Genomic DNA, 26,518 nt, shown 5'->3' with positions numbered 1-26,518 from the left:
CAGCTACCATTTACCTTCACCCACCATGATTATTATTCACCCTTCAAACCCTTGATTATCATTCTGATTATTATTATGATTATTTCAAGCTATCATCGCTCCTTCATCTCTCCCACTATGATCTCTCATCATCATCATCATGATAATACATTTATGTTTACCAAATTACCGGGCATTGTAATAATCAGTTGAATGGGTGGGAAAATGGAAGTGGGTGGTTAATATGAAAGGAATGGAAGAGGAAAAAACAAGAATTCTAATCAACTAAAATACTTTGAATCTTGTTGTTTACAATATTAATATAATCTTCATTAGCATTAGTATTCAATTGATTCACCATTTATATACATCAAGTTCAGTTCTTTCATGATCATACCTTTTACTTTTTTCTTCCCTTTTCTATGTAATCAATATATGTATATTTAGGTTAAGGAATTAATTCTTGTATGATTGATAAACTAACGGTTATTATCAAGACGCATTCTTATATAATTAATCTTATCAATCTCATTAGTTATTTTTAGCTTTTCATCAACTTTTTCCCACCACGAATGGGGATCGATAACATTCAGTAAACGAATCAGAAAACTATTATTTAGAATCACAGTTGAAATTGAAAGAGAAAAAGAAAGACTAAGATGATAAGGATGATGATGATTAAGTAAATAACAAAAGTAAGAAAAGTAATAGCAACAATCTTGCTTTTTTCTCTTTCGATATTAATAACTTTGGGCCAAAGTTTCTCATCTGAACGAGTGCTCAGATTTTGTTCGTACTATTTGTCGCTTCGTTGGATTTTCCGCGGAATTTTTTGATATCATAACTTTTCATAGAGTTTTTCTGTTGCTTGAGAATAATCTTTACTGTAACATTCTTGCTATCCTATTTTAGATGCATAAATATCACACTCTGTGAGTTTGTTGTTGTTGAAAAACTTGAAACTATTATTATTATTATTATCATTAAACGATTGAGACTCTGTAGCTCAGTAATAACCTTAGATTAAGTTTAATCCTCGAGGTAAATAGATGATGAAATTAAATTGAACTGTCCTACTCTTTGAATATTTTATGATAATAAATGAGTCTCATTAACTGTAAACGTTGATTCTGGTTCCGTTTCCAATCAGAATTTTATTCAAATTGTTGTGGTTCCAAAATTTTATCCCATGTGATTATCATGTTGATGATATCTTTGTATTCATGTAGATTTAGAGTGTGGATTACAGAGGGTAAGGTTAAAATGATTTAACTTATCTGCATAATGATGATGTTGCACAACAAACCAGAGAAAAGTTGTAAAAGTAAATAAATCCAGGAAATGCTGAAGAGAATGTTATTATTATTTGAGGAAAATTCAATTCTAAATCTAAATGTTAGTGTAAAATTTTTCTCTCTTTCTCTTGTTTATCATGAGTTCCAATCTCAACAACCTTTTCAAAGAGGGAAAAGATATCATTATGAATTGTGTGTCGGTCATTTGCTGGTCAATAATGTTAATGGACTTTCAGGGTAGAGGTCGAAAAAAAGTTCTTACTTTTTCTCTTACTTTTTTTTGCTTTCTATTCGAAAATTCGTAATTCGAAATTTCATCTCTCATTAAACTTAATGTTGACTTTTTCTCATTCTATTCTCTCCCTTTTTAGAAATTCAGAAAAGATATTAGTTCAATATCCAACCATTTCCTTTTCCTTTCACTTTTTTCCTTTGTTCCTCAGTAACCATGATGATAACGATAATAATCATTTGCTGAACAAAAAGTTTTCCAATTGACTTTTTCAAAATCAATTTAAATTGTTATCGTTTAGTTAGAAAAATATAATAACAGTAAATAATAAAGTCTCATGTGTATACAAGTGAGATTCAATGATTGAAATGATTGAAGGTTGTTTATGAATTCATTTTATCACAATTAATTAGTTATAATCAATTTAATCATCTTATTAATAATTGTTGACTGTATGAACTTTATACTCTGTACATGATAATATTTATTTCCTGAGTCAATCTAAATTTCTGTTTCTATTTCTTTAAATTTTTAGCCTTGAAAACCATCATCACCGAAGGAGCAAATTTGTATCTTAAAAAAGGTGCTAATATAAACATAACCTGTATAATTAACTACATACCTGAACCTGGATCCAATTCATTCATAATTTGGCAACATAGTGATCAGATAATTAATTATGATTCTCGTGGACGAGGAGCTAAATTAACTAATTCTCAAGTTATAATTCCACCCTTTTCCTTAACTTCAACCTCACCTTCAGCAATTAATACTCATACTACCACTGGAACACGGGTTATGGCCTCAAACCTTTTCGTTTCTAGTGCAACCTCATCCGATTCAGGTAACTATACCTGTAGGCTAACATCAACCTCACTTCCGTCTCATTATGCTAAACCCGCTTTGATTCATGTCCACGTACTGAACGGCGGTGAAAATCCAGCAGCCATGCAAGGAGGAGCCACAAGTACCTCTGGTCATAAGCTGTTCAAATGCTCACGTTATCAGAATACATTTATTATAATCTGTTGGCCTGGATCGTCACATATTCACCTTACATCCTTAGTGTCTATGCTTTTAACCTGGTTCCTTATTAGATAATGTATCAAGTGATATCGATTGTAACCTTCCCTCTCTCTCCCTCTGATTCCCATCTCAAGAATATTATATTAAGATATTGACTGAATATCGAGTGTCAAATAAAAGTAAATGTTTCTCATGAAAAAATTTTCATATCTTTTCGGAAAAGTTCAAAACTCTCACTTTCCTGTCTCTCTCTCTCTCTCTTTCTTTCTCCTGATTTTCTTTTTCTTTTTCTTCCAATACTAATCATCACTTAATCCTCTTACTTCCGGAAGCCCTTTCAATCAATGGATCAAACTTTAATTCTGTAAACATTTGTTGAAATATTGAGTGTTCGTCTTATAAAAGCGGAAGTAGTTGGATTATTTATTTTATTTCTGTTTCAATTTCCCCCAATCAATTTCATCACCTGTAGCATAGATTGTAATTTATTGATTATGTGCTTTTCTAGACTTGTAATCATAACAATTAAGTCAAATTTACTTGATAATAAAGTTTAACTATCTTTTATTATCGATAATTATTCACTATCAACCGTTTATGACTAAAATAATCTAAGAATAACTAACTGATAATATTGACAGATCTTCAATCATATCAAGTTAACGGTTATTTGTTGAGGATCATTGGAGTGTCTCCATCTAAAGTTGAGTAGATGAAATAGAAAATTGATCTGGAATTTACTCAAAGTCTAGAACTTCACTCGATCTATCGAAAGTCAAAATATCTATGGATACGATTACCAGATGATAATCGATTCAGTTGAGTTAGAATTAAATTCTGAAATTAGTTAACCTCCAACTCGTGAGATGGTGTTCCAAGTAATATATCATATCGATATTGATGAGGATTTAACGAGAATGCTGACAGAAAAAGTGAGAGAGAAGAAGAGGAGGAGAAAAGAAAGAAAAACAAAAATGTTCAGATGATTGAGATTAAGTTTTACCACCGGTGTGAACTTTTCAAATCATGAAAAAAAAATCGTTTCTCTCTTTCTGAATTTCATCAACATTGGTTTCATCAGAATATATAATAAGTAGCTAAGAGAATGCTGAGAAAAGTATTGACCACTGGTCAATAAGTCAACATAGAACGACAATCAATTTTTTTGTGAATCAATAGTTTTAGTCTCACAATCTAATCATCATAATCATCAACTAATCATCATTGTTTTTTGTTACATCAAACAGGATTAACATCATCACCTCAATAACCACAATCATCTTAATCATTGATTATCACCCTAATTACTTGGCTCAATCATCTTAATCACTGGATTGATTTGTTTTTCTTTCTCTCTCTCCTTCTTTCATTGAATTGTCCCTCATACTTACAATTAAGTACTAATTGTTGGATTAAAACTGATCTTTTTGATTGATTTTGGAGATTAGATTAAATTGTTTAGGTTAATATGTTAATTCAATTGTTCAACTCAATCAACTATCTGTGTTTACTTTATTCAACATTATCAATGATAATGGTCAACAGCAGGGGTCAAGTGATACAACAGGCCCAACAATACCAATCAAATCAACAGCAATTAAATCAATTTTCACAACAATCAGGTAAGTTTTACAATATCTATTTAAATATCTACATTTATGTTGATCAGATATTCAGATTAAAAGTTTTCACCCTGGAAATTGATTCAAAGCTCAAAGATGATCATTTATTTTCATTTTCTGGTGTATTGTTGATAATCATGATTAAACATTCATTTGTAATATTATTATGTCAACAATCATTAATATCACCATGAATCTGAACATGTTATTTATTTATCACAATTTACGTTCGTCGTCATGATAATAATATAAACTAATAATTCAGATTAACATCATGAATCATATTTTATCATCAATCCATTTCAATATTCAATGTCTATCAGAATATCTGGATTATCTTGAGGAGAAAAAATCGAAACCGGAACTTATTCAGAACTTTATCTTACTCGTAGACATAAAAAGCAAAGAAAAGGAAAAATTTATCGAGATTATATTATTTATTTACTCGATTTCCTTTTCCATTCATATTAACTTACCCTGATTCTGGATCTATTGTTATTATCGTTCTGACAGAGTAGAGTTGAAACTTTTTCGATCATAATCAAGACCTTTTGTCTAATATTTAATTAACTCAACCCATTGAAAGGATTCATCACTACACCATGGAAATCATGAACATATGATATAAAAGATAGAAAAAAGTTTCGTTCGAACTAAGAAAAAAAAAGTTTGAAAAAGATTTTGAGAAGAAGTCGAGTAAGAAGATATTTCGTTGCGAAAAAAAAACTTTTAGGGTTTCCAAGTTTTCTCAATGAAAAACTGCTCTTTGTTTGAGATATTATTAAATATCAACCTGATAACATTAAGATGTCAATGGTTTTTTATCATCTTCATCCACTTTCATCATCATCAAACCTGATCATCTCCATCATCATCTTCATCATCTTCTTCTTCATCAGGTTATATCAAGTTACCGCTGACAGGAAAAGACTAAATTAAGAAGAAGCAAAGAAAAAAAAACTTTCATCTTCCTAAGACAAAGTAATTAGTTGTAAATGAAGAGATAAAGATGATGAGAAAGAGATGTTGAGGTTTAGACTTGATAAGGATGAAGATGAAGGAGGAGAATTATTTAAGAAGCTTGATGAATAGAAATCACTTTGATGAGATTATCTTGGCATGAAGAAGATAGAAAGTAGGTAAGTTCAGAAGAAAAGAGAATGATAAAAAAAGAGAAAAGAATGAAAGAAGACAATGATGAGTGTGACATGATGATGGAGATGAAGATGCTGATGCTGATGAGGTTTAATCGAAGGAGAGAGAGAGAGAGAGAGAGAGAGAGAGAGAGGAAAAAAATACCAACCCGAAGATGTAAAGATGCTCGAAGGGATAGAAGAAAAAAATTTGAATAAAGATAAAAAAAGGGTTTGGGTGTTATGCTTTTCTGTTGCAGATGAAATGATGATGAGACTGTTGATGATTATGATGATGGTAATCATGACGATCAATCATCTGTTTGTAACTTTATCATGAGGACAAAAGGGTTCGATTGATAAAAAAGTTCTAACCACACCCATTTCATTAAAAATCTATCCCCGTGCCTTGTGAATTGAGAATATGTTGTGATAATTTTTGTTTCTTCAAAATTGAGTTACCTTGATAAGAAAATTCTGTCATGAAAACTGAGTAATTATAATAGAATGAATCTTGAACTTGATAACCTGATGAAATTTCATAGATTATCAAATCCAGTTTGAACTTTTTTTCCTTTCTCCTGAAAGATCTTCAGTTTGTATATACTGATTATTAAAGCTCTTCTCATGAATCAATCAACCGATTATCATGACTTGAGTTTTCAGCTAATCACATTATTGTATAATAATCGATCATGTAATTTTCTCGCCGATAATAACAATCGGATTCTGATTAATTATTATGAAACTTTCTTTCTCACTTACAAATTAACATAATCTATTCACAGTCGCCTTAATCTCCATGGTTGCGGTTTATGAGATTTTCCATCAATCTATTTCTTTGGGATTACCCTTTGTAACTATTGCTTTTACTGCCTCATGGTCATTTTTCAGATGACCATTATCAATCAATCTCTTAGGTTAAAATCAACGTAATAAAGATCTAAAACCAACTTAGAACTTGGGAAAAGTTATCGATTTAAAATGAAGAAATTGTTTCAAACAATTAACGAACTTTAACTTTATTCATCCTCATGATTAATAGTGATCAAGGAACAATTAAAATTCATAATTATCTGCTCATCATACTTAGTTTATTTAACTTTTCTGAATCAGTTGAATTTTTCACTTTAATCTTAATGAACATTTAATGGATTCCTCATGATTCTTGATAATGATGGTGAGAGACAAATATTAATGAACTTAATGTTTAATCATAATAATAAATGGTAACGATAATGAACCAATAGTTTATCATCTTTACGCTAACATGATTGTTATTGAATTATTGATCCACTTAATTATCTAACTGTTTACTCAAGGAAAAATATTAGAACTATCAATTTGAATTGTATCATCATTAACTAATCATTAACATCATCAGTTTGGTAGAAATAGAGAAGCGGCTATTTTTGAATGTAATGTCCATCTTTTGAAGTCCATTCTCAAAATTATTTAAATTGTTGACTACTAATGATGGAGAAACAGTTAAATTGGATGCGGATGAATAAGATACTTGGGGTCTATTCCTTAGACAAGGAAACGGAAGTAAAATCAGAAAGCTTTAAATCTCTGGAATGAACATTCTATTGTCTTTCTTCAGTCAATTGTCATTGTCAATTCGCTCTCTTTCTCTTCTCTACAAATCTATTTTCATAGAAATTGAAAATAGAACAAAAAGTTTATCAACTTCCGTCTCCCCCTCCTCCCACCCAACAGCAACAAGAACTAATAATAACCTAAAGCAATTAGATTCAAATTTACCGTTACATTTATGTAGTTTGAAAGGCTTCAGGTTTTTTTTGTTGTTTTCTTCTTTATGGTTTAGTTAAGAAATACACAGAGACAATGTGTGAATTTACATGTGATTAGAACTCGAGCAAATCACCAAAATGCTCCAACTAAACTCGACAATTAGAACTTTACTTTTAAACTTTGTTTTTTTACTCTATTCGACAAAATACCTTGGAATCGAGTCAAATCGAGCTCTTATTTTTTTCCGTATTCACAACTCACCATAATTAACTAGTACATTAAAGTAACAATATTAATTGTCAACAAGTTTTTCTGTCCAGAAATTTTCACTATAAAAAAACCACAAAAACCTCAATGGTTGTTCATTGTTTAAATGTCAAGATTAAACTTGATCATTATTAAAGTTAATTCAGTTTAAATTTGTTTGTTCCCTTATTATATTCTTAATTATCATATGTATAAATGTTAATTAATTCAATGAAAGCGGATTAATCCAATTCAACGCACAATATTGGATTAGATTTTGTTTTTACTTTTCACCCATTTAGATTACCATGAGTGAGGTGGAAGAAAATTAAAAAAGTTAATCATCTCATTACCGGAGCTAATTAACAAACCAATCTTAACATAATTGTTATTGGAACAGCTAATCATTAATCAGTAAATGTTACAATATATTCTAGTTGAAACAATTGATAGTTGCATGTTAATCTGAGTTTCAGGTAAAACTTGAGTTTCATCATGAAAATGAAAATATATCTACGATAGTTTTCATCTCTTTCTGATTCTGTTGCCATGGTTTTTACTTATCATCATCATTTTGTAATTAAAACTTGATTAACTATCTCTTGAAATTGGAATATGATTAAAGGTAATAGACAATTAATCTTGATGAAATGTAAAAAGCTCAAGTGTTTCAGGTGAACCGGATAAAGAGGTTTACAAATTGCTGGCAACGGAATCAACTGATTTCGGTGTTGATCATCTGGAGAGGAATAACATTATGAGTGAATCCGGAGAAAAAATTATTCCCCGATCATATTGGATTAAATTTTGCTTCTTTTCTATTGAATAAAGGATTATCTTTTTATCGTACGTTAATCTCATTTTCCATCGTATTGACTCTGAGCTTTTTTATCAATATCTTTAAATCATTTTCTTCATCAATAATCAGTTACTTGGAATCAGTTCTCATCTATTGTTGTTGTGTTTTCATGATAATCTTCAAATATCATCATCATCATGATCAAATACTGAACTTGAAAGGATCGAGTTTATTGAGCACAAAGTGAAATATAAGTTGGAAAGTAAATCGATAGTAACATGAAAAGTTGGAATATTATCAGAATAAGAAAAGAGGAAGTTATAGAGAGAGAGAGAGAGAGAGAGAGAGAGAGAGAGAGAGAGAGAGAGAGAGAGAGAGAGAGAGTTTTCATGTTAGAATAGAATTCCAAACTTATTCTCTGAATCATGATAATTCAGCAACAATTGATTCAACTCATGATAGTTGATCAACATCGCCTTCTAATCATGTCAATTGATTGAAAGTTAATTGATTACCAAGAATAAGAGTTCAATATAATATTAACCGAAAATCAATTTCGTTTCATCATCTGCAATTCAGATTCTTTTCTATTCGTTTGTCAATCTTTGGAATTTGTATTGATCATGGAATACAAATTCATGATGAATAAGCCTTGAGGTTACATTCATGACGATGAATTGAAATCGATGAGTAAACAGAAAACAATTCATATCATGTACCCAATGAATATGAATCCAGGTCTGCTCATTTTACTTCACCAACATGTTGATATAACAATAATAACGATAATAATAAATCAATAATATTAAACATTATCTTCTGGTGATATATAAATTATCATGATGAATATATCATGATAAGAATCATGTGTAAACATGAAAAGGTTCATAACTATGTAATAAAATGTATTCCTTTATGGAAAAGAAAAGAAAATAATAAAAACAAATTTTCCAATTCAAATTGAGATTTCAATCACAATCATCATGAGTTCATGGTTCTATTATTTATCATCTGATGAAATAAATGTAATTTATGATGAAAAAGAAAACAAAACTTATCAATGATGCAAATATATGTGACATAACGAAGCTCAAGATATCGATAAGTTTTCCAGAATTTTGTAGGTAAATCATTGAAAATGTTATTTAACTGAAAAAGTTCAAATTCTTTGACAATACTAAGTATATTGGGATATGAATTTTTGAAAGAAAAAATAATCACATTGACATCTTATTGCAGTGAGACTTTTGTATAGACAAGGAAGTCTGCAAAATCGTCTAAGGGAAATGCAACGTAACTGATCAACACAGATATTCAGTGGATTCTCATTAAGATTATCATAGAAAATCTCATGATTATATTTAAACATTAACATGGAATCATTGACTAGAAAGGATGAAGATGAAGCAGAAAAATATGATAACCGACAATTATGATTCTTATATATATTCTGATGGTAATGATGTTGAAGATAAGTTAGACAAGGAAGATTTTCTATTCCATCATTATCTCTTTCTCTCTTTTATCTCATACTAACCACACTTCTGTAAAGTAACGATTAGGTGGATGTACAAGATTAATGATACCTCTCTGGTTTAGACAGATTTTATCTCGAAAATTTTTTGGCACAAGAAACAATGAATACCCTCATTCTAACCATTTCTTTTCTCTGTCTTTTTCCTTTTCTTTTGTTAGACAATAATTATCATCCACCTTATCTTCATCCACGATCTTAGTTAACATTTTTCATCTTCTTTTCATAAATTAATCAACTTTTCATAGAGTTTTTTTCTTCTTCCTCATCCTCCAATTTCAATTAGAATTCACAATTTGATGAATATATTTAATGATATAATATATACATCATATGTGTTAAAAACATTTTCCTTAGCATATCATGACTATCATTTATTGATTACACTAATATAAACTTGGAGTTTTCTTCGGCAAATTAGTTTGTTCCCAATTATAACTTTACCTTCATGGAGACATAATGAATTCATGTGAGTATTTCTCTTGTCAGAATTGTCAAAAAAATCTAGACATTTGTCTTCTTTATGATGAATTTATCATTTAATTGTTCTAAATTCTGTTTGTTTTCGTTAATAGTTTTACTACTACTAATATATAACAATGTCAAACTTTTCTCTCAACTAATAAATAACTTTTATCATTAACTGGATGCAAATTTTGTTCGTAAGTTGAAAATTTCATCGTAACCGATAGTCTTAAATTCATCAATCTATAGAAAAGGGATTATCATTCAATTTGTGGAAAACATAATTGTTTAACATTCTCCTTGTCTAATGTTATCGTTAAATTGATTTCGAAACTATTGTTGTTTTCTTGCTTTCAATCATCAAGGGAATCATCAATTACTTTGGAAACTTAATCATTCAGCTTCAGTTTAAGAGCTTGAATAATATAATACCAATAGAGGAAAAGGAAAAGGAGGAGGTTAAGGTGAATGCGGTGGGTATTCAATGTGCCTTGAGGAGGGTTAACAATTTGGTCCAATGAAAACTCAGTCAATGTTCATTGATTTTAAGTATTTTATTTTCGATTTTGTTTTTCTAACTTTAAAACAAAAAGTGAAACTTAAATGTTACCTACAACATTGGAAAATTATTACGATCCTCAAGAATCATGATTGATGATTTGTGATTCTAACAGATGATGAAAAAGTTACAGAACTTTCTATCATGAAAGAATCGAAGCTTTGGTTTCAGATAAAAATGGAAAAAAGAGGGAAAAGTTTAGTTCCATCTTTACATGGTGATGTTCATGGGAAGATATTAATATCATAATAATGATATTTAAGTCATACTGAACATGGATTCTTGTAATTTTGTAATATTATCATGATGATAATATTACATCAAAAGAGAGAAAAAAAAACAAGAATGAATTGGATAAAACGAAGAAGAATAAAAAAAGATGTTTATGAATCAATAATCTACATGAAAATTCACCCGAAAGAATGTTTTTTTTTCATAATTCTTGCTCAAAGGAATCAATTTATTAGAAGGTATTCAATTCAATTCAAAGAGATGAATCAACTCATTCGATTTGTGACAAATTGTTCATGGGAAAATAAAATATTTGAATATATATTTATACCAATGATCGAGTTTAGATTATCAATGAAAATAAGTGAATTTTTTTTTCTTAGATATCCTAAAGAGAATAAAAAAATATCTAATAATAGTATCATTTATTTCTCTATGGTAAATATTGAAGGGAATTATTCTCATTAAAAGCACATTAAGTTACTGGAAAATTCAGTTCTGATGAGAAGCAGAACTGAATGCTTGAAAATTCAATTCAAGAATTTATCATAAATGTCCTTATATTTTTTACTTTAAACCTAAAGTGATGAGCTAAATGTTGATAATATTGAATTTAGAGTGTTACAAAAATAACATTTCTTTTGGAAACTGAATACCCTTAACAATGTTTACATTTGACAACAAATGTTCAGGTAACCAGAGGATTGAAAATATTTCCCTTGGTTTGAGTTTACGTTTACTTTTCATCTATTACATTTTATACAAGATTCAATTTAAATTTTCAAGTTAACATTGTTATCGTAAAACAAAATTGTATTATCATTAAAATTGAAACAATTAAGTTAAAATTTTCTTACTGGTAAACATTCAAAGTCAAACATGAATACAAGAAAAGGATCCAAGTGAGTTTCATGATTACCATTGTTTCCAGGTAGATAGAGAAATAAAGTTAAATAACATTTTACTCGGTAAAAAGTTTCTTACATTTCCGATTCTCAACTCATTCCAAGATGAATATATACAAAAACTATTGTACAGACTGTTTGAGTAAAACTTTCTTCCATTGTTAATCCAATTGTGTTAAAGTGTATTAGATAAAAACAATGACCATGTTCAATGTTGACTGTCAACAATTAACTTTTAGTTCTAATGTTACATTGTAATACTTTTAATAAACAATGATAATGGTAAATGTATATGAAAATGGTGAAAAAGATGATACAAAAAAATTAACTTGATTCTATTATCTAAATGTCTTGAGCTGAATGTTTCAATATCTGTGTCTCTTTTGATTAGTATGTTGTTAACTTTATCAATTGAAATGATAATATGATAAAATGCTGATTCTTTGACTGAAGCAAATGTTTTCTACCATTGTTTAACATTAACTTGTCCATAATATAAAGTAATGTAATAATAATAATAAAAGTAACCATGAGAATTGTTTCTGACAAGGGAATTTGCTTAAAAAGTAAATGTTTACATACGTTTGTATTAATACCCAAAAGAAGTCAGTTTATATTATTCCTCACGATTTTGTTTATATGGTTTCCCACTCTCACTCCCACCACCATAATAAGTTAACTGCAACTTTCAACTCATTCATGGGAGATTCATGTATCTATTTACTGTATCTTTCAATCAGACAGTCAATTTTTACATTACAAAAGTAAGTAAATGTAAGATGTTACAACGTGAATGTTTTCCGACCTTACACACTTTTTATTTGAATTGCAACTCGCAACCATATCGAATCATTGGATCAGCTATCAGTTCGAAATGCGAAAAGCCTTTTGACTTTACTCGCTTTTAATCATGACTTTTCTTTATTGTGTATTCGTTGCATTTTATCCTCCGTTCTTCAATTTGAATTTTTTCTTTTATTATCATTTCCCTATCTTCCGATTCAAGTTATGTTCTAGTTCATTCAATGTCACTCAGATTGACACTTTCTTTCCAAAGGAAATACTTGCTTTCCTCTACTGACATTATTCTAATGGAATGAAGATGAACAAGACATAAAGATGAGGAGATAAGGATGGTAAGAAAAAAAGAAAGCCGGAGAGAGAAGGAGAGATAGAGACCTAGAATGTCATCTTAACCACTGTTTTCTATCATGATGATAATCATGTGAAAAAAAAGAACAGAAAAGTTTCCATCAAGTTGAAAAATTCACTTCCTTTTTCTATGGCAATGTCTTATTCCTGTTCAATTTCTTCCGATTATTTTTATCCTTCTTGTTATCTCCTCTTCTTCATTCAATCATTTCTCTCTCACTATTTTATCTCTAATGTTAATAACTTGCAATTTAACAAAACTTATCATTTGTTATCATAAAAATCTAACCATAATCAGAATTGAAGAGATTCGAGACGGAGGAATGATTGACTCATGTATGGTTTTGATTCATAATTGAGAATGTTGAGAGATGCAAACCAATATATTCCTTGGAAATATATTCTGAATACGACAAATATAAACACCGATCAATCCGTATAGTATTATATAAGGAAAATGTCGTCTTGTGATAACATTTCACCAAATAAAATTTTAAGATAAACAAAATTTCAAGAGGAATGCCTGATATTCTGATGATGAAAATTTCCTAATTCTCAATAACAGAATGTTTATAAAAGAAGAAAAGGAATATTTTGTTTCATACAATCAGTTAATCTTAATAAAAGCAAACTGATAATTCTTGAAGATTATGGTAATACTCTTATAATCTCTATCAACAGTATTCTGGTAACAATAAATACGATAACATAGTTTCCTTTCCATGTTTTGTTCCAGTATCTTTATCATCCATCTTGAATATATCTTATCATCATAAAGATGATGAATTCATCATCTATTATTAGCATTCTTATTATCTCTTCTTAACTAATAATTATAATTCAGTATATATTGTCTAATCCTTCAGGTAGAGATAATTGGTTTCCAAAGCTTAATCCGACTTAGTGAATTGCTTCTGTTGCTTATTACCTTTCACTCTTAACTCCAGTTTTGTATCGTTTTCTATTTTCATAATTTTCTCTATTCTGTAACATTCTAAGGACTATTTTGCATACCTCTTTTTAATATACTCTTTTAAACCTTAGACAATCTTGTTATCTATCGAGGTCTCTTTGTGCGACAATTTCTGCAATAGATAATGTAATTCACGGAAGTTTTCTTTCTTTATCTCATGGATGCACTTTTCTAAGATTACTGTTCAGTATTATCTGACGAATAAAGATTCAAATGAATACGTTCCTGTCACATGTTATGATATAAGTAGGGGTAAACCCATTGTCTCTGGCCAGAATCCACTTTCTCTTCCCCCTTTTGTTGTAATAATTTCTGTCAATGACTCAGACCAACATTAACGTGTAAAACCTGTTCTTATTCCCGTCCTTTCTGCACCGATTGTTTTGTCTCCCTCTCCCTCTTACTTTTATCTTTTACATGAAAACTATATCACCAAAACTATTAAATCAACAATTAGTAAATGAAATAGTTTAACAAAAAATGTTACTAATAACCAAGCCATTTAATGAATAAAACGAGCATTTTGAATGATAATAGTTGGTTGAATTAAACACCATAAGGTGCCAACTGAACTACCCAAAAAGATGGTTGAGGAAAAGGAGAGAGAGTGATAGATGAAGGAGCAACGAAAAGGTTTAAGAGGTAAAGAACGAAATTTATACAAGGTAATTCAGATATTTTCAAAAATCCTTCAAATGACCTTCAAGTATGTTCTACGCTAAATAACCTGTATGACCTTGGCCTTTACTTTTACTACTACTACTACATCATACCGAATGATGTGAAAAGCAATGTATGTATATGTTATGTACATATGTATATCCTTATTTGGTGTACACATTGAGTAATATTTCACTTCTTTTTCGGTTAAAATACATTCAATGTTATACTCTCTTCTCATTCTACTCTTGAAATATGTTGGTCTTTTTACTTGATAAGTTGTTACTCAAACAATGTTGTTGACTCGAATATAATCAGTCATTCAGTCACTCAAAGTTTATTCACTTCAACTTCAACAAAAAGAAGACAGAAAGAAAGATGCAGACATACACGTTTGCTGATGAAGATGCGAATGATAAAAGAGAGAAAGAAGATAAAAAATCGATATTATTATTATTGCAATAATATTAGTAGAAAAAAGTGAATCAAACTAGATTTACAATATACAAGTGACTTGGTTTTTTCTGCTTCCTTTGCATTCTTATTATCATCAAGTGTTTGTGCGAGTATGGCATTGGAAGATATCTATAATATACATGCTACATAAAAAATAACTTTACTCGATAAACATACAGATACTTAACCCACCTCATCTCACTCACCTTATCAGCTAGAAAAAAAAGATACACAATGTTTACAATGGGAATGACAACTTAGTGATACAATTAACCAACATGCTTAATATAACTCACGAAACAATAAACTTACATAGTAAATAATTGTGGAAATACATTCACTCAGAATCAGATAGGCACAATGTTTTTACATGCATATCCTATCACTTTCTATCCCTTGATTTTTTACTTGGCATGACAGTTCAATAATTAAAAATCAGTAAATCAACATGAGATAACAAATTGATTAATGAAACACTTAACCACCAAGTAACTAATCTAACTGAAAAAATAACATTTTCATCAACTAGTCCATAAACATTTCATATTAATATAGCAATAGTATATAGACTATTATTATTAATAGAAAATTATAAATTGCTAAAATATTTATGATTCTGAATTTGAAAACCATGATCATGATAAATGTTCACTGAATTATCAATGAATCAAAACTGTTGAAAAAGTTTGAAACTTTTGCATCACCAAGAAAAACATGATTACGATAAAACTTATAATCTTGTACAAACTTGAATTTAATAACAACGTTTGATTTATTATCATCATCATTATCATCCCTTAAGCTTAATGACAAATTAATGTAAATATCTTATCAATATAAATACAAAGAATGAGATAAATATTACAATTCAAGGCTCAGAACTTTTTTCACTTAAACTCTCACACCTACAAAATGATCTTCCACCTTACTGTTAAACAATTAACATCTAATGATAACATGATAATTAAGTGGTAAATAGTTTGCACAATAATCATTTGGATAATGAGATAATATCATTTTAACAATGTTCACAGCAAGAGATTTTCCTTTTTATTCCCTTCTAGCATTGAATAACATTCACCATAGTATGTATACCTTAGCTTTTCCCACCATGATAATAATACCACTGAATTCTGGTGAAACTTGACTGTGAAAATATAATAATCATCTTGATATAATAACATGATAATTGACCTTTGTTGAAAAGAAAAGGTAATTTAGTTTTCACAGTTTTTTATATTGAACAATTATCATGATATTGTTATTTTTTTTGACTCCTCTTCATGATCATCATAAACTCATCATGATAATTATGATTATAATGCTCATCATAATGATGCTAATGATACCGATAGAAGTGAGATTTTTTTTCTACTTCCCTGTCTCTCTTTCTCACTCCCACCTCCCACCCTGTTAATAATGAATGAAATCCATTTTATGTTATCATCTTCATCATCATTATCTTCAACTGATGACATGCAATATCATCATTATTAATTGTTTGTTCACAGGGAATTTCATTGTTCTCATTGTCAATTAATGTTCATTTTCAGAGCATTTAACTTTTCTCTTCTCCTTTTATTGTTTTAGATTTTATTGTTTTTTGTTTCTTCAACAACTCAACATTGTTTTATTACAATAATGATTTACTTAATCATCACCAGTTTATCATGATGAGGTTAATGTTTTAATTAAATCATAAACATGATTAAAAATGGCATTTGATTTGAATTCTCAATGAAATCCTATTTGCAAAATCAATTGTGATCCTGTTTTCCTTTTAATCTTCCACTTATTCAACTAATTAATTAATTATGATGAGGATTATGATTTAAAGGTCTCACGTGACTTTAATTATCTTCAGTGAATGAATGAGTGGTGTTGTTGTTCATCATGAAAATCAGAATCGTGATTAGATAATGAACAATAATTTCCAACAATGGATTAGGAATTTTTTTCTTCTTCTCTTTAAATTTGATAGATTACAACAGATTAATTTGATCACGAAAATTGTTGATCTTCAATTAAAAGATAATCATGTTTACAATCCATATTCGCACAAAAATGTATATTATAATATAAGTAACATCTATGTAATTAAACAGTTATCCATGATTATTTGAATCGTTTTCTTTTCTTTTTTGCAATCAATATCGTTATCATAATGATAAGTTATCAAAAAGAAAGGTTATCATGAAATGCTGAGTAAAATTTTTCACGAATAACCAATTACTGAGGTAATATTTTTTGTTTCTATCCTGTTGTTTGTTCATGAGATATTTTTGAATTTTAGAAACAAAAAATTGTGTTTATTTTGAAAATTCAGCTTTTAAAAATGATATTACTCTGAAAAAGTAACGTAAGTTGATTGTATTATTTTCATGATGATTATATTAAAGTTTACATTTCAATTTTAACTCTGAATTTTGGTTCGTATTTGTTTTACATTAAATAACTGAATAGTATTGCTGACTGGTCACTATTATTCTTGATGACTAGTACAGTGGTACATTAATACAATGGTTAATATTATCTCGGTGATATATAACTGAGTATATTTAAGCCAATGGTTGTGAATACATAAAATCCTCATGTGATTTCATCTGTTTCCATGATTACCTGAATCTTTATGTACCTTCAACATTGTCTCTGAAAGTTTCTTTCGTTTCTCAACTTATCATGATAAATATTTTCTCACCAAGATTCTTACCTTTATCGTCTTTAACTTTTTAACATGATAACAGAAATATTTTCATTCTATGTTCATGGCTACTCACTGGATATTATATCCCATGAAACTATTGATTATTTATGATAATAATAATGATAATGATCGATGAATCTTTTTTGATAGATTGTGTTTGTTTTGTCCCAAAGGGGAAGTGGGTAGGAAGAGGTTGAAGGTGGATTACCATAGATATTGATGGTAACTATTATTATCTAACGAGATAAAGATTAACCATTGAAATTGTTGTTACCAGGGGGAAGAAGAAGAAACCTAGAACCTTTTTTTCATAGCCTCAAGGTAAATATTTAAAGATTATTATGAATGAAGATAAAAAATGATTTTCTCTTTTAGTTTTTTTATACTCATTCTGAGATCTGACAATATGAGTTTCCCGCTTATTCTCATGTTACACATTATCAACAAGAATATTGTTGATACAATGACCTACACATTGACCAATTCAAAGACAGAACAGTTTTTGACCTTACTTGTAATTCAATTTCAATTTTCAATGTTATCTGATATCATGAATCACTGATTCTTTTTGGTTATCCACTGAGATGAAAACTTATTATCATGATGATGAGTAGCAGGATAATATTACCTTGTTTCTGAACAGAAGTGAGATAATCTGTTGGATTATCATGGAAACAAATTCAACAATATGACAAAAAGATCAGAATCTCATTTATTTTATAAGATGAAGAAGAAAAAACTAGAAAAGATGATGAAAGCAACCAAGAAAAAGTTCTGAAAACATGGGATAAAGTTCATCTGAGTAATCGATGAGTAGAATAAAAAGAAACCAAAAATAAATTTAAAGGAAGAGAAATTTATCTTCCATTGAAGACACACAAGGTATTAAACCTTCTGGGTGTTTTCATTTCAATAAATTTGATTTCTCCTTTTTTCTCTGCTCATCCATCATATCATCTAATATACGAGAAATCAAATTGATAATGGATAATAAATTCAATCAAAATTATTGGGAATTTCTCATATCTGTCACCATTTATCGAAGCACATTTCCAACGACTACCAATTTGCATAATTAATTGTCAGCATTTTCTTTTAACTCAACGATTTAAATAGTCAATGAAAGCACAGATTGTAAATAAAAATCCAATTCAATGTCTATCGTAATCATGGCCATGATAATTTATGTATTATGTTTATTATCATTTTTATCTTGGCTCTCAATTCCCGGTTGTAATATGAATTTTGAAAGGTTAAAAGTAGTAAGATGTGTCTATTGCCTGTTATGGGAGGAGCCTAAAGTTGTTAGGGGTGGGGAATTCAAGTATCAGTGAATACCAGTTCTAGAATGAGACAACACATGCGCAAAGTACGTATGAGTATGCGCGTGTATAGAGAGAGCGAGACTTGAATATAAATACCAAATGTTTGTATTGTTGATCGTCACTTTCATTTCAAACTCGAAAGATTCAACATCTCAAGTATCTTTTTCCCCTCTTAATAAAATCAAATATGCTTAACGCAAGTAACAATTTAGATACTTATGCTTCTGAGCAAGCTCGATACGAAAGCTTTTTCAGATCAACATGGGGAACGGAGATTTCATATCGAACAGAACTAGCGCGTGATGGTTTTTACTATACAGGAATATCCCGTCAAGTTAAATGTTTTTTCTGTGGATATATCTACCACGCCTCCTTCTTACAAGATCTACACTGGATTGAACATTGTCTTCATTCATCAGATTGTCCTTTCATACAAGGTCTACCCTGTGGTAACATACCAAGAGCTGTATCAACTGTTGTTCTACAAGAAAATACTCCGCTAACGGTCATGGTCAACTATGATAGCCAGGAATCAAGGGTAGTTCAGAATGACCATACTGTTCAATCCGAAGACAACGTTGCAGAAAATCGAGTTATAGTAATAAACCAAATTGAAGGAGAAGATGTAGTTGATGACTACCCAAGGACAGAGAATAATGATCTGACAGTTGAAATATCTAATATGGTTTCAGAAAATGAAAACTCTAACGATCTTCCAGTAATTGAAAGGACCAACCGTCGATTTCCTAGAGTATCTAGACGTACAACAAGAAATAGGTTAATAACATTTTCAGAATCATCTAATCGAAGACGTTATTTTCAACCAGTGAACCTCCAGTTCAGATCATTGCGCGCGCGACTTGAAAGTTTCTCAAACTGGCCCATTCATGATACGATTTCACCGGAAGAACTTGCTGAGGCTGGATTCTTTTATACCAGAATATATGATCATACTAGGTGTTTCAATTGCAATGGGACTATATCAAACTGGGAGAGAGGAGATAATGCATGGGCAGTCCACATACTTCCTAGATGCTCTTATCTATATTTGAAGCGGGGACAGATGTTTGTAGATAATATTAATTCTCCAAAAGATACAGCTTCCCCTTTAACAGAAGTCCCACAAGCATCGGATGATAAGGATAGATACACTTGCAAAATATGTCTTGATAAAGAAATAGGCACAGTGTTCGCCCCATGTGATCATGCTATCTCCTGCACTGATTGTGCATCGCAAATTGACGCTTGTCCAGTTTGTAAATCGACAATCACGCATATATGTCGATTAAAATATATTAATTAAATAAAAACTTATTTTTTCATTTTAAAAATTATATTATCATTTTTATTAATAAATTAACTTCATCAAAAGAATTCAATATGTCTACAAAGTTTGTAAATCCTGTGAAAATGAGTTTTCCTGTATGAAAAACTGATATTTTAGCTTTACCAATAACATAGTAAGCAGCTGGGTATATCTCAGGGTTATATTCGAAATCCCCATTCTTTGCTAGGTCGTTTAAAACAATTGGTTGACCTAATCCACAAGCGGCAACAATGTTAACTATTCTGCTAGTATATTCTTTTTTCTGATGTAAATATGAACACAATTCATTAACAGCATCTTCTGCATCCTCCAAACTTTTACTTCCAACGACATTTATTTTTCCGTTTCGAAATACTAGTAAACAATTTATCTTTCTCTTGATTATAGCTCCATTGAATCTTTTAGGTCGGTAATCAGTTTGCGGATAAATATTTGTCAGCTGATTTAAGTTAATTTGAAAAGGTAGAGAAAAAGCAACGACCATATTCGTAATTCGTGGATATGTCACCTCATTCATTTTCGTTATGCAACTGACAATTTATATCCCATTCATCAGCACTTATACTTTTCACTTTTTTATCATTAGACTTTGTATCGCTAGAAAAATATTTTATGAATCTTATGAATGAAAAATGGAGAGAGCGTAGTTTCACAAACGCTATGCAAAACTCTCCACATGTTCGTGAAGATGGATGTTGCAAACAACGTCCATTCCACAACATTTTTCGAGAGCCTACAGCATTAATCATTTCCTGATGCAAAGGAGGTAAACCAAATGAGTCAAAGTATTCACATTCTCTCGCTGTAAATCGCATAGCAACCCAATGAGTGCCACGATCAGATGATTTGTCTGTATTGACGATAATAAATGATGGGTATTCAACTATTGAAGGTATTTTATCTCTCGCAAAACATCCTAAAAATTTATTATAAGATGAAAGCGCTTTCTTTATTTCATAATCAATCATTTTCTTGTTTTTTACTTGAAATCAGTTACAGCATTACGTTCTAGATCTATTTCGATGATATTATCAAACTCACAATAAAGTAGTACAGTTATGGTTTCTCTTAATGGTTCAGAAAATCTCAACTGAACTCTTAACGAGCCTCTTTTAATAGGGTTAATATGTCCAGTCATACCAGGGCCATGTGACAAATCTGGAGCAAAGTTGAAAGCGAAAATTGTTTTTCCAGAAATGAATTCTTCTCTAGTAATATTTACTGTCGTGTCAGTAGAGTTCATATTCATTGCTTGAAATAAACCGGAGTACTCTCGTACACATAAATGATTTTTGAAGTCAGGTTGAAATGCATTTGTTGGGAATTGTACACCATCAACGTAACAAGCTGCATGTGAAACGTTAAAATGGTCAAAGTGGAATGGATCTTGAGACTTAGAACCATTAAATGCTGTGTTTTTAACCATTAACAAAAATAACCTTCGAGGAAGTTGTCCGGTAATTATATTATCTAGAACCGCGTCAAGAGAGTTTGCATGGATAGAAGCCTGTCTTAAATCAACCCTAGAGATAGGATAGCATGCGGGTGCAATAGCCAGAGCTTTTGAGTGTGCGTTTGTAAGTTGAGGTGTAGCCTTCATTTTATGAACATATAGACATGCATCCTTAATAATCATTGCAACATCACTGACTCTATCATCAAATTGCACGAAAAATGAAGGATCGTGTGTTAAGATTCTCACTTTAATATCTTTACCCCCAAGTATAGCCTTGCCTTGAAATGTCATGTCAAAATGTAAACGACCATAAAGATCAACTTCTTTACTGCTAGCATCTGCGAAACTTCTCGGGGTGAACAATGATCGTCTCCTCGTTGCATTCTCCATCCACAAACAACTCGACAAGTGTGAGTTTTTAGCATCAGCTGAAAACCCTAACATGTTTTCGATATAGGCTCTATAAGCGTATGTTGAGTTAGACATGGTTACCTCCTTCCCTCCGATTTCAAGTTCAACTTGTTTTATCATTGAATGAAGTAAATTATTTACTGGTGTTACAGTTTCCCAGTCTTGAATGTTTAATGCAGAATCATCTGCTTTTCGTATTTTGAGTTGAATTTTTACATAAAAATACGTTTCATGAAGAAGAATATACTCATCTTTAGATGTAGGGATTGAGAACTCTATTATTTTTGTGGAGTCGAGAGATGATATTGGTCTGTATTGTACTTCATAGCTTCTCTCAATAGATTTTTGAACAGGTGGTATCGTGAAGAGATCCAATTCAGAAAGGACAGCCTCTTTTGAATATTTGCTTTGAGTGGTCATTTTAAAAAACTATAATCAGCTATGTAAGATCTTTTCGTCAACTTTCTCCTTTTTATACCTGCGCCAGACTGACCTTCTGTATTTTCCGCTTTTCTTTTTATAGCCTCTTGAGCTACTTCTTGAACAGTATCAATGATTCTATTGGTCGCAGAAGTTTTCACATCATTTAAAATAGCCTTTCCAGTGTCCAGGGCTTTATCTCCCAAGTAACGCAGTATAGGCAAAACTTTACTTGTAAAAAGTCTACTGAAAAAACCGCCACCTCGTTGATAACGTACTCCTGAGAAAGATTGAATTGCAGTTCCATTGCCTGCTTGGTCTAAATAATAGCTTTCCATGTCTTTTTGAAATGCAAAGTGACTGAAACTCTCCCAAACTGAAATTCTAGAGGATTCCCTGAATCATCCTTTATATTAATTCTTATTTTATCAATGAAGCCTGAATTAACAGGAAAATAATATGGTTTTTGAAAAATTAAATTAATATCAGATCCGAATTCAACATTATCATCTATTCGAGCGGATCGTAAAAAATTAGCTTGAGTATTTCCTACAATTGAATGTGATACAATATCACTATAGACCATCAGTGAATGAATTCCTCCTTTAATATCAAACAGCCTTTCTGGACTTTTACTCTGCATACTTATGTATCTATCACTAATTAATGGTACGATAGACACATTCTCATCAGTGATATTCATTGCGTTTGTACTAGAAAAACCAAGCATTTCCTCCAACTCATTTCCTAGATAAACCAACATTGGTACTCCATCGCTTGTCCGTCCAAATTTCATTTCCACCTTTTGACTATGCTCATCTAGAATCAATTTGGGTTGTAAGTACTTATCTTGTTCGAATAAAAAGTCAATTTTATCGTTGATTGCTTTTATCAAATCATGAATGTTTTTATACCAACCAGGTGATATTCCTGGTTTCTGTAATATAATTGACCTAGTGTCATGAAGCGTGAAGGTTGAGTTTTGTTGGACATTATACCAACTCTTTGTGTATGTTAATTCTGTTAGAGCCACGTGATAATCATCAGATAAATTTAACGGTTTTGGAAGATATGTTGTATAATCAGAAATTTTATTTTTTTCATAAGAAAATACATTACTAGGTAATGAAACATAAAATGAATTAGGCATTTTTTATTAAATAAGGAATTGAAACACTTAAATATTAATCGACCTCTTTATATCACCATCACTTGCATTACGACTTATCAATGAAGCTTTTTTCGAGAATTTTGGAGTTGGAAGTATACATCCAAGAGACATTGTTAGCAAAGTTAACCATAGTTTCTGATCTCCCATCCCAAGAGAAAGATTAAGAAGTGAAGCAATGACTACACAAAAAAGGGTGAGAATTTGCATTGTAAATGTGAACATTTCAGCATTCATTATTGTGATATTGTTGTTATCGCTGTTGCATCTATCCATGAATTGTAACTTGAGGGATATCCTAACCATTTAACAAAGTATTGGGGCTTTCCTTTATATATTCGTCTTTTTAATATTTTCTCAATACGATGTACCTCTGCATAAACCTTTTGTAGTTCTTCTTCATAAAACTTTCTATTCTCTATTTTCGTCCCATCATAACCATCAAGTGTGAAAATTGGTTTTTTACTTGCTTTATCTATTGCAGAAATTTTATATACATGATCAGTCCAATTTGGATAGAATCCTTTTTCAAAAGGGCCTATCTTATATTTCATCCGTACTTCATCACCAATTTTAATCTTGTGTGTTGTGGGTGTTTTTTGATAAATTTCCCGTAATGATGTTTTTCCATAAAGCTTTTTAAAAATAGAAGCCGAATTTTCATCATCCACATCTTTTGGTGCAACCCCAATTGATCTATGTAAACTTCCGTTATAAGCAATTATCAACTGCTGCAGTACATCAATAAATTTTCTTGTCCCTTTTGAAGTGAAATACCGAAACATCCGGGTTTTTAAAGTTCTATTGAATCTTTCAACTATAGCACATTTAATATCTGGATTGTTTGATGAATAATACCTTATGTTTTTTGATGAAAGAAGATCTTGAAATGTTTTGTTGATGAATTCCTTTCCCTTATCAGTTCGTAAAGAATCAGGAGACCTTGTAGAAAGAATCTCTTTGAAAGCATCAGTAACGGACTTTGCTGATTTATTTGGAAGTGCACGTGCCCAAGCATATTTACTGAAACAGTCAATCACTGTTAAAATATATTTCTGGCCGTTATTCTGGCGCGAAAATTCTTGCATTTCAACAAGATCAGCCTCCCATTGTTCATCTATTTTACTAACGATAATAGGGTTTCTTACGAACTTTCTTCTAGCTTGAGCATGTAGAGTGTACGTGAGTTGGCTTTTTAACCATCTCTTAACTTGCTCATGTGTAAGACTAGGAATCTCTTTCTTAGCCGCATTGAAAAGTTTTAATGAAGAAGCGAAACCTGCTGGATTATTCGGTTGGTAATAGATGTTGGAAAGTATTTCCTTTTGGGATTGTCCAATTTCCATATGATCTGAGGTTGTATATTCTTTTCTGATATTGTTTATCGGCTGGTGTAATAACTTCAGATTTAGCTTTAGCTTTTTTGTTTGGAGTTTTTTGTAGTTTTTTCCTGGGCTTTTGTCCTGACGTTTTCTTCCAACTTCTTTACATAGTAATCACCGTTTCTTTGTATGTTTGTTAACACATTTGGTTCGAAAATTTGATCAGTTGGGTAATTGGTTTTACTCATTGTCATATGTTTGAATTTTCTTCTGATTTTATCATTTTTTATCAGCGATGGATCTACATCACATCTTTTAAGTAAGAATAAAAATTCATTTATGTATTTTGGAAGTTTACTTTGCTTTGTGAGGGAGGCTATAAGATCAATTAAATCACTATCAGGTATGACCTTATCGTTAAATAACAGTCTATTATTAGCGTCGTAATAATTACGTAATGCAAATTTCAGCGCTACATGAGTAATAAATTTTATTTTATCATCAAGAGTTGTTGTACTTGTTACAATGCCTGAGCCTTTCATTGGTAATTGAGAGGTCTCACTATCATTCATTTGGTAAATTTTCTTTATTACTTCCATTCGACAATATTGTGTTTATCAATTGTATAGCAGCAGGAATCAGATAGTGAAGATATCCGCCAGATTGTACCAGATGTTTTCTGTGTCTCTTTTTATTTTTATCGTGGATAAAATCAACTATTGCGCGCTTGTGTCTTCGCAGCTTTGGTTTGACATCATCAGAAAGAGGTAGGTTCTGGTGCACGACGTTCATAACAATCTCGTGGACCGCCTTATATATTTTTGAGTCCTGTTTATATTGATCAGCTAAAAAGTCTTGTCGTAGCTTTTTCCCTTTCAGCTTCATGTAAAGATGAATAATAGGTAAACAATCTGACAGCTCTTGTGAAATCATATTTCATAAATGGTTATGTTGTGTTTGGCTTCCTTTCGAACTATGTTGGTCTGTACTCTCAAGTGATCTGGAGTTCTTGGAGTAAGGTCGATCTTTAAATAACTGAACGGTTGTTTGGTTGCATCTTCATATGCTTTTATTAGTCTTGCGCTCTTAGTTGGGTAAATTTGTCTGGCTAAACAGTGTATCTGTGATTTGTCTCTAGGATTTTTCATCATAACTAAGTATTGACAGTTTAAGCTTATTCCACGCATGTGTTTACCCTGGTGGAAAATGTTTTGTACTATGAATATAACACTAATGTTGAGATGATGACTGCCTTTAGTAAATAAATTTAAAAGTCTATTATCTCCTCCCAATTCATTCATAAGATCGTCAACGACAATCAAATCATAATTACTAGGATCCTCAACTAAACCTTCATGATATT

General features: G+C 30.6%; 3 protein-coding genes across 3 annotated transcripts in view; 2 read left to right on the top strand and 1 right to left on the bottom strand.

The window, feature by feature from the left end:
- Positions 1 to 3,091, top strand: part of LOC128390700 (uncharacterized) — a 110,939-nt gene extending 107,848 nt beyond the window's left edge. Inside the window, exon 4 of the mRNA XM_053350455.1 lies at positions 2,042 to 3,091. Within this exon, the coding sequence (XP_053206430.1) occupies positions 2,042 to 2,607 (566 nt within the window). The 3' untranslated portion in view covers positions 2,608 to 3,091. The remainder of the gene's footprint in view (positions 1 to 2,041) is intronic.
- A 417-nt stretch (positions 3,092 to 3,508) lies between these two features.
- LOC128390703 (zwei Ig domain protein zig-8-like) overlaps positions 3,509 to 26,518 on the top strand; it is a 110,388-nt gene continuing 87,378 nt past the window's right edge. The window contains exon 1 of the mRNA XM_053350458.1: positions 3,509 to 4,154. Within this exon, the coding sequence (XP_053206433.1) occupies positions 4,001 to 4,154 (154 nt within the window). The 5' untranslated portion in view covers positions 3,509 to 4,000. The remainder of the gene's footprint in view (positions 4,155 to 26,518) is intronic.
- Positions 24,057 to 25,216, bottom strand: LOC128390702 (uncharacterized). The gene has a single exon (XM_053350457.1). The coding sequence runs from the start codon at positions 25,177 to 25,179 to the stop codon at positions 24,070 to 24,072; it is 1,110 nt and encodes a 369-aa protein (XP_053206432.1). The 5' UTR covers positions 25,180 to 25,216; the 3' UTR covers positions 24,057 to 24,069.

Source organism: Panonychus citri, unplaced genomic scaffold (assembly GCF_014898815.1).
Source record: "Panonychus citri isolate SS breed McGregor unplaced genomic scaffold, ASM1489881v1 Contig00125, whole genome shotgun sequence".
NCBI classification, from domain to species: Eukaryota; Metazoa; Arthropoda; class Arachnida; order Trombidiformes; family Tetranychidae; genus Panonychus; species Panonychus citri.
The sequence above is the reverse complement of the archived record's forward strand: the minus strand, read 5'-3'. Positions and strand labels throughout refer to the sequence as shown.

Excerpts from the sequence above, each read along its gene's own strand:
- LOC128390702 (XM_053350457.1), bottom strand. The coding sequence starts at position 25,179 with ATGGAAATTGGACAATCCCAAAAGGAAATACTTTCCAACATCTATTAC.